General features: G+C 41.2%; 1 protein-coding gene across 1 annotated transcript; it reads right to left on the reverse strand.

Annotated features, from left to right (window-relative positions):
• Nucleotides 1–214: 214 nt before the first annotated feature.
• PDHB (pyruvate dehydrogenase E1 subunit beta) lies at nt 215–5878 on the reverse strand. The gene is made up of 10 exons (XM_030307105.1): nt 5800–5878; nt 5667–5720; nt 4114–4221; nt 3961–4023; nt 3822–3857; nt 3393–3678; nt 2471–2581; nt 2041–2132; nt 1012–1153; nt 215–711 (listed from the first exon to the last, which is right to left on the reverse strand). The coding sequence occupies exons 1-10, from the start codon at nt 5839–5841 to the stop codon at nt 566–568; spliced, it is 1080 nt and encodes a 359-aa protein (XP_030162965.1). The 5' UTR covers nt 5842–5878; the 3' UTR covers nt 215–565.
• Between the last annotated feature and the right edge of the window lie 4304 nt (nt 5879–10182).

Genomic DNA, 10182 nt, shown 5'->3' on the forward strand with positions numbered 1-10182 from the left:
AATTTTGATGGGAACCCTAATAGAATTGGACATTTGAAGGGTCTGTGGACAAGTTCCTGTTGCAAGTGTGACAGCAGTTTAGGTGATTAGAATCGCTAATTTTTTACCAGAATTTTAAGACTCTTCCCATCCCACATTTATTACTTCAAGAATATAAAAATATAATTAGTCATAGGAATTCCTCTATTCCTTATCAAAACAACCTAACAGCAAATGTACATAATATGCCTTTATTTTTACATATAAGTTGCCATTTTTGGATACATCTTTCAGCAGAACTCTGCCACATTCATACGTTGTCTTTGTGAGAGGGTAAAATTTTACATCAGCCTTATTCAAAGACCATGGTAATTGTAACATACACACAAAAAAACACCCTGGAGTCTAGGGTGGGAGAGAAGAGTTTTTCCACATACAAGCACATTTAAACTTATTCCAAGTACAAAAACATCTGTGTTGTTGCTTTAGACATAACTTTATGAATCATAAGGTCTTACAGTATAATCCAGGTGAAGTATCAGGACGTACTTTAGTAAATCCCAATGACTTGAAATTCAAGTCCAAACTAGATATTTAATGTTTTCTTTATTGCAAATATGATGTCTTTAACCTGAGGTACCGAGTTGTCTTCTAGAATCTTTGCATAAGGCATAGGGACATCAGCACCAGTGACACGAACTGCAGGAGCATCCAGGAAATTGAATGCAGGGCCTAGGAGAGAAGGACGCTCAACTGAGAGAGGCAAGAAAAGCCACTGAGGACCAACACCTTCGCACAGGAAGTGTGGCTCTCCAAAGAAGAGAAAATCTAAAGGAATACTAATTACGGGGATTGTTTCTGGCTTTGTTTTTTTAAACATTCACCCAAAGGAAAAATGCCAAGGTGACAAGGTGAAAGTTGAGGCATTTGGTCACCCCTAGCCTCTGATCTCTATCCAGTATCCAGGTACACACCTGACTATTTTAGTCAACAGCTGAATCATTCTAGAACCAGTTTCTCTGAAGTAAGTACCTTCCATGATCCTGGCACAAATTTCAGCTCCTACTCCAAACTGTGGCCAGCCTCCTTCCACAGTTATGAGATGATTGGTCTTCATGACACTGGCTTCTATTGTTTCAATGTCCATTGGTCTGATGGTTCGCATATTTATCACCTAAACAAAGATACGCCTTATGGAGCCACTGCGCCACAGATAGTCTCACTCCCATAATGGCACTCCCTGTTTGGTTTCCTGTTAATCTCGGGGTCTAGGAAAATCTAATCTGCCTATTCAAGAACAAAATGGTAAAAAATAAATTGTAATTAAAACAAAAGTCTTTCTACCACAAGGAGCCCTGTTAACTTAAGAATTCACTTACCCTCAGGGTGCCTGGGTTAAACCTCCGACTCTTGATTTCAGTTCAGGTCATGATCTCACAGTTTGTGAGTTCGAGCCCCGCATCAGGCCACCGCTGACCACGCAGAGCCTGTTTGGGATTCTCTCTCTCTGCCCCTACCCCTCTCTCTCCCTCTCTCACAAAATAAACTTAAAAAAAAAAAAATTCACTTATCCTCCTGGACTTTAACTTCCTTCTCATCAAAACAACTAATAACTAACAACTGACTGCTCACCATGTGCCAGGCGCCACACTAAGTGTGATTCTCACAACCACCCTGATGGGACAGTAAATATGCTCTCCTCAGTTTACCGCTGACAGGGCTGAGATTCAGAGTATGTATCTTGTTCAAGTAGAACTAGCAAGTGGTAGGTCCTGGATGTGAAAGGGTAAGACACCGATTTCTAAGTTTCCCCTTCTCCCAACCTCCAGCTCCAACGCTGGCTCCCCACTTGAGAAAGCAGGTACTCTTCTAAAAGATCCAACCTATGTGGTAAAAAGCTAGATATCTGAAAAGCAAGCGGGTTCCCAGCTTCACGCAGAGGCAGAACTGAGTGACAAACCAAGAGTTTTACACTTAGGGGAGTTGGAATTCTGTAGCAGGTTAACTTAAAACTAAAAGGAAACTTTCTGATTCTTTAAGAATAAATGAATGTCCATATACCTCACATTCAATTCCTTCTTTGGATAGCACCGTTGCAGCTTCTAAGCAGTGGCCCACGGGTCTTGAATGGGAAACTACAGTTATGTGTGTCCCTGAAACAGAGCGGTCACAGATCAGAGGCGCGTTGGCACGAAAGCTGCCGTACTGCTCTGCGGCCACTGCAGCTCTTGTTCACGTGTAAAATCTTCAGCTCCACTCCATTCCGGTGGGATGAGGAATGTGGCGGCCTCCCTAAAGATGAAATACAAATCTACTGGGCTGAGATTTAGGAAAGCACAAGCGTATGAGCAACTCATGACACATTCTTAACTTGAACTCATCCTGTAATTTCCTGATCAAAGTAAAAAGCAATAACTTAAGACCGAATCTGACCAACATAAGTAGAGTGGCTGAATTACAAATAATGTTTAAATGTACTAAGTTCTCTTACCTTGCCTTTCTATTTTGGCTTTTCCAATGGGAATCAGAAAATCTTTTGATTGAGCTTCTGAGGGAAATTCAAAAGGAACTCCATACATCAGTTCATTCTCTAGCACCACCACTGCAAAATACAAAAAAAAAAAAAGAAGAGAGAAAGAGAGAATGAAAGTAAGCACAAGAAGGGAGAGACAGAGGAAATGGGAGGGAGAGAAAAAAAAAATTTTTTTAAGTTTATTTTGAGAGAGAGAGCATGTGTCACTAGGGTAGGGGCAGAGAGAGGAGAGGATCCCAAGCAGGCTCCACACTATCAGTGCAAAGCCCAATGCGGGGCTCGATCCCGTGAACCATGAGATCATGACCTGAGCCAAAATCAAGAATTGGACGCTTAACTGAAAGAGCCACCCAGGTGCCCCATGGAGGGAGAGAATCTTAAGCAGCTCCACACTCAGCACAGAGCCTGACTCAGGGCTCAATCTCATGACTGTGCGATCATGACCTGAGCTGAAATCAAGAGCTGGACACTCAACCACTCAATTCATTGAGCCTCCAGGCACCATGCAAAATACAGATATTTAACAAAAGTAACTACGTGACTAAATGTATTTTCAACACTAACACTGTGCTGATTAGGAGGCCTCATATCTGTCATGTCCAGTAGCCCTGAATGGATGGTTTAGGTACTGGCATTTACAGTCTGGCCAATCCTAATTTTACCTGTTGCAATTAAACCAGTGTTGTAGGTACCTAACAGGATCCCTTATAGTAGGAAAACAAAAATAAAACAACTTTTAAACTGTGTTTATTGTCTCTCTAAATCATTAACATTTTATATGATCTAAGCCTAACTAGAAGCCTATAAGGGTTCCTTCCAGGCAAAGATTTCAATTTAGTTCTTTAATGATCAAAAGAGACCCAAGGGTCACTCTACTAACCTGGGTTGTTATCCCGAATGGCTGATTTAATAAGTCCTTTTGCATCCTCTGAATTCCAGGGGCTGACCACCTTTAAGCCTGGGCAGTGCCCATACCAGGCAGCAAAGCACTGTGAGTGCTGGGCAGCCACGCCTGCTGAGGCGCCATTGGGCCCCCTGAAGACTATGGGCACAGACTGAAAGCCCCCTGACATGTAGTAGGTCTTGGCAGCTGAGTTTATAACCTGGTCAATGGCTTGCATAGAGAAATTGAAGGTCATAAATTCACAAATGGGCCTCAACCCAGCCTGTCAAATCAAAAACAAAGATCTTAAAAAAAATGAGAAACAGCAGTAAAGAGTGGCAATCACTCCAAAATTCAAACAATGTTTTCAAAAGGTCACATGAAAAGAAATTTCTTTGGATGAGATTCATAAAGAGGATTACATACCATGGCCGCACCCACGGCAATTCCAGCAAAGCCCATCTATAAGTAAAACACAAACACAAGTGAAAATCCATAAAAATTAGAACAGTGTACACGTGAACAGACACACCCTGAAAGGTCTGCTTCCTGATGGAAGCCTTACCTCAGATATGGGAGTGTCTATGATCCTCTTATCTCCGTATTTCTTCCACAGGCCTCGACTAACCTAAAATTACACATTGATTTCATTACTTTTAAGTGTATCTGGGGGCAAATGGCTACCTTAATTCATATTGATTTCAGGTATCTTGATTACCTTATATGCCCCATCATACTGGGCAACTTCTTCCCCAAGCAGAAATACCTTCTCATCTCTTTCCAGCTCCTCATCCATACCTTGGTTTATAGCTTCACGAACTGTCACCTGTCACAGGGATGGGAAAAACAGTTAATAAACTATAGGATCATTTTGGATACGACTCAGATTCTCTTATAATTACCTAGGCTGCATACAGCAGAGAATATAAAAACTATCACTAGAACAGGCTTCTCTTTAAAAGTTCAAAAAATTCTTGGGGTGTGTGGGTGGCTCAGTAAGTGAAGTATCCAACTCCAGCTCAGGTCACGATCTTGTGGTTTGTGAGTTCGAGTCCCACGTCAGGCTCTCTGCTGACAGCTCAGAGCATGGAGCCTGCTTCGGATCTGTGTCTCCCTTTCTCTCTTTCTGCCCATCCCCGCCCGCCTCTCTCAAAAATAAACATGAAAAAAAATTTTTTAAATAAAAGTTAAAAAAATTCTAAAAATCTGTTTACTGGCCAGACCAGCTCATGGGTAGTTTCCTAAGTAGAAAATATACTGGGTTGTTTTATTTCCACATTTGGTATAGTGTAGGGCAGAGAACTATTAAGGAAGCCTAAATAAAACTATGTTTTGAGCACTTACCACGTGCCAGGCACTACCTTCAAAATCTACAAGTTATTTTACTAAACAGCTTGGTAGAATCCTCTAGTAAAAAAAAGGGGGGGGGGTGGGGAATTCCTCAAAGAGGAATGATCCAACAATTTCACTTCTAAATATGCTCAAAAGAAAAAAAAAAAAAAAGCAGGGACTGAGATACTTGCACACCAATGTTCTTAGCAGCACCATTTACAAATCCATATTTCACAATCACATGTGAAAATACCCACATGTCCATCAAAAGATGCATGGATAAATAAGAGGTGGTATATGCATAAGATGGAATATTATTCAGCCTTAAAAAAGGAATGAAATTCTGACACATGCTACAACATGGATGAACCTTGAAAACATCATGCTAAGTGAAATAAGCCAGTCATAAAAGGACAACCATTGTATGATTCTCCTTACAGGAGGTACCAAAAATAGATAAATTCACAGACACAGAAAGTGCAATAGAGGTTACCAGGAGCTAGGGGGAAATGAGAAGTTAGTGTTTAAGGGGGTAAAGAGTGTCTGTTTGTGAGGATGATAAAGTTCTAAACACGGATGGTGGTGATGGTCTCACAACATAGTAAATGAACTTAGTGCCGCTGAACATACACTTTAAGATGGTAAATTTGGTTACGTATATTTTATTACAATAAAACATTTTAAAGGGGGATGAGGGAAGAAGCGTCTAGTTTACTCAGGTCGCCCACAGATTCCAATGAGCCTGGAGGGGGTGACATGCTGGTGTGCTTGGCGATGGGTCACAAAACGGGAACCACGAGTCCCACGCAGGACGTGGGAACCCGCAGACCATAGGGCCCGCTGCCGCCCCCCTCTCTGCACAGCGCAGGCGCGTCCCCGGTCTCCTCCCCGGGACTGAGGGACCCCCTCCCTCCCCCGGCTAGCGTCCAGGCGACTTACCTGCAGCGACGCCGGCGCCGTTCGGTGGAAGCGCCTCCTCAGCAGCCCGGAGACCTGGAGGGAAGAGAGAGCACGCTGAGAGGGGGCACAAGGTGGGCAGGAATCACGCGGAGGCACGCGTGCCGCTGCCTACCTGTTCAAGGGGTCTCCGCACCAGCCCAGACACCGCCGCCATCTTGACCGTGTCCTCTAGCCGCCGCCAAATGACAACACAGCGCGGCCGCAGTCCTGTCAGGCCCCGCCTCCCCCGCCAGCTCTAGCCAATGGCAGGGAGCCGCGCCTGCGTGCCCCGCCCATCCCCCCCCTGGGGTGAGGGGCCGAAGGGCGGGACCAAAGTGGCGCGTGGGGTGGTTCTACAGCTCTTTCTGCGGCCTGACTCCAATCGACTTCGTCCGGAGTGGCGGCTGCTGGCATGCTGGCCGCACGTCGGGGACACGTCCCTAAGTGGTGCTCCTTGAAGCACGGGACCGAAAGTCAGACTCTGAGGAACATAACTGAAGGCTGGAGGGACCTTAAGAGTTAGGTCAGCCTTTGAGGCACTGAAACCCTTAGGGCACCAAGTAACGCTTGCGCACAGTCTAGTGTAGGAACTTTTTCCCTTGTGAATGAGCCCGGTCTTCCCTGGACTGCGCTGTCTGTTCCCGTAGGACGCGAACGAGAGCTTTCATAGGTGCGTTAAGCGGCCTCTTGTGTGTCAGTCATTATGGTAAGAATTGTACAGCTCATTTAATTTTCACAGGAACCCTCTCAGGTAATTACTGTTACCATCCCTTTTTGTCCTCAAGTCACTTTGGGTTGTCAGTCATCAGAAAGTCCTAAAAGTCCTTTATCCAACACTTTCAGTCTCTGTGGGCTTGACCAACCTTTTTTTTTTTTTTTTTTTTTTTTTTTTTTTTTTGGTCATTTCAAGCGAGATTTATTAAAAAGGGCCCCCTCCCACCTTTTTAGGTGTAACTTAAACAGTAAAATGCACATATCCACCACCTCAGAAAGTTCCCTCATGTTTCTCCCAATCATTCCCCATACATCACTCCATAGGCAATCACAGTTTCGATTTACATCATGATAACTCAATTTGCCCTTTTTAGAATTTGAAAAAAAAAAAAAGGGAACTATACAAAGTGTACTGTTGTGTCTGACTTCTATAGCTCAGAAAATGTTTTTGAGATTCATCCATGTTAAGTGCATCAATAGTTTATTCCTTTTTTTTTTTTTTTAAGTAATCTTTACACCCAACAGTGGGGCTCAAATTCATAACCTCAAAATCAAGAGTCACGTGTGCTTCTGACGGAGCCAGCTAGGTGCCCCTCGTCTTTTCTTTCTTACAGTTGTTTTTGAAAGACTAAGTCTCGCAAGAAAGAGTTTCCATGTACCCCTCACCTATCTTTGCCTGATATCTTGTATAACCATAATACATTGTCAGATTCCCCAAACCGACATTGGTACAATGCTGTTAACTCAGGTAGAGATTTTATTCAGCTTTCATCAGTTTTTATATGCATTCTTGGGGAAAGCATAATAATCCTGTAGAACTGCATCACATGTACAGATTCACGTAACTGCCACCACTATCACAATACAGTATTATTCCATCACCACAAAGCAGCTTCTTCATGTTACCTCATAGTCACACCTTCCTCCACCCCTATCTACACTGGCAACCAGTAATCTGTTCTCAGTGACTATAATTTGTTACTTCAAGAGTGTTTTATACATTGAATTGTACAATATGTAACTCTTGGAGTTACTATTGTCACTCAGACTAATGCTCTTGAGATCCATTCAAATTGTTGCACGTGTCAACATTTTGAACCCTTTTATTGCCCAGTAGTTGTATGTTTATCCATTCCCCCTTTGAAGGACCTTTGTGTTGTATCCATTTTCAGCTATTACCAGTAAAGCTGCGATGAACATTGGCTCATAGGTTTTTGTGTAAACCTTAGTTTTCATTTCTTCAGGTAAATACTGAGAAGGGTATCAGTGTTTTTCCAAAGTGGCTATACCATTTTATGTTACCTCCAACAAGGTATGAGACATCCAGTTGCTCTGGATCCTTGCCCGTGTATGATATTATCCATATTTTCTATTTTAGCCATTCTAATAGATGTGTAGCAATGTCCCTCATGACTTAAATTTGCATTTCTTTAATGGTTAATGATTATTGAACATCTTTAAACATGCTTACTTGCCATCCATCCTTGGTAAAATGTTTGTTCAAGTCTTTTGCTCATATTCTAATTAGATTGTTTTTTATTGTGGTAAAATATGCATCACATAAAATTTACCATTTTAAGTATTGTTCAGTCGCTACCGCGGTTAATCTCCAAAACTTTTTCATTTTCCCAAAAGGAAACTCTGTATTCATTAAACAGTAACTCTCCATTCCCGTCTTCCCTTAGCTCCTGGCAACTACCATTCTATCCCTATAAATTGGACTACTCTACCTCATGTAAGTGAAATCAGACAGTGTGTGTGTGTGTGTGTGTGTGTGTGTGTGTGTGTGTGTGTGTGATTTCAGCTAGCATAATGTCTTCAAGGCTCATCCATACTGTAGCATGTACCAGAATTTCATTCCTTTCTAAGGCTAATATTCCATTATATGCATGTACCACATTTTGTTTATCCATTCTTGTGATGGACATTTGGGTTGTTTTCAACCTTTAGATTTGTGAATGATGCCGCTATGAACATTAGTGTACAAATACCTATTTGCGTCCCTGCTTTCAATTCTTTGGGGTATATACCTAGAAGTGGTGTTGCTGGATTATATGTTAATTCTATGATTAATGTTTTGAGGAATGGCGATTCTGTTTTCCATAGTAGATACACCAGTTTATATTCCCACCGGCAATGCACAAGGGTTCTCCATGTTCTCACCAACATTTATTATTTTTTTGCCTTATTGCTAATAGCCATCCTCATCTGTATGAAGTGGTATCTCATCATGATTTTTATTTTCATTTCCCTAATGATTAGTGATATTGATCATCTTTTCATGTGTTTGTTGTCCATCTGTATGTCTTTCTTAGAGAAATGGCTATTCAAGTCTTTTGCCTATTTCTCAACTGAATTGTTGTTGTTGTTGAGTTATAGGAGTTCCTTTTTTAAAAATTTATTTAAGTAATTTCTGCACCCAACGTGGGGTTCAAACTCATGACCCCAAGATCAAGAATCGCATGCTCTTCCAACTCAGCCAGCCAGGTGCCCCAGTCATAGGAGTTCTGTATTATATCCTGGATATTAATCCCTTATCAGATATACGATTTGCAAATATTTTCTCCCATTCCTTGGGTTGCCTTCTCACTCTGTTGATAGTGTCCTTTGTTACATAAAAGTTTTTAATTTTGAAGTCCAATGTATCTATTTTTTCTCTTATTGCCTGTACTTTTGGTATTATATCCTATGTCAAAGATTCAAAATAGCCCAAGTAACACCAATTAATCACTGAAGTAGTAATTAGTAAAAACTTACTATGCACACACCAAAAAGACCATTTGTAAACCGGGAGCACTCAAACCAAAGCATGAAATGAGGCTCATGGGTATATTGTTATAAAGCATTTTATATAGTGAGAAAGCAGTGAATTTATTCTTTGCAGTGATTGGTTACAATTTTCAGTGGTTACTTCACGTTAACCTTAGGAAAGAGTTCAGGTTTTGCTTTTCATTTTTATGGGCACAAGTAAGAAATGATCCAGATCAAGTTAGCCTTGCAAAGTAAGTTAAATTAAGCTTTGTGCGACTAAACTGGTTTTGTCTGTTTGGGGAATTTTTAAGGTTGGTCTCCGTTTATTTCTGATGTAACATATCTAAGAAATCATTGTTAAATTTAATACCATGAAGCATTTCTCCTATATTTTTTTCTAAGAGTTTTACAGTATTAGCTCTTATGTTTAGGTCTTTGATAAATTTTGAGTTAATTTTTATATGTGGTGTAAAGTAGGAGTCCAGTTTCATTCTTTTCCATGTGGATATCCAAATGGTATTCCAATATCATTTGTTGAAAAGACTATCCTTTACTTGTTGACTGTTTTGGCACTCTTGTTGAAAATCATTTGATCATATATGGGAGAGTTCATTTTTGAGCTTTCTAGTCTATTTCTTGATCTCCATGCCTATATTTATGCCTGTATCACACTGTTTTTGATTAATGTAGTTTTGCAGTAAGTTTTGAAATCAGAAGTTGAGTCCTCACCTTTGTTATTCTTTCCTTTTCTTTGTAGGCTGCACGCCCAGTGTGGAGCTTTAACTCACAACCCTGAGGTCAAGAGTTGGATGCTCTACTGACTGAGTCAAACAGCCACCCCTGTTATTCTTTTTCAAGGTTGCTTTTGCTATTTGGGATTCTTTGAGATTCCATATGAATTTTAGGATGGGTTTTACTGATTCTACAAACACTGTTGTTGGGATTTTGATAGGGACTGCTTTGGATCTGGAGGTTGCTCCAGGTGGTACTGACACCTTAACAGTATTAAGCCTTCTAGTTTATGAATACAGGATGTCTTTTTATTTATTTT

This window comes from Lynx canadensis, chromosome A2 (assembly GCF_007474595.2).
Source record: "Lynx canadensis isolate LIC74 chromosome A2, mLynCan4.pri.v2, whole genome shotgun sequence".
Classification (NCBI taxonomy): domain Eukaryota; kingdom Metazoa; phylum Chordata; class Mammalia; order Carnivora; family Felidae; genus Lynx; species Lynx canadensis.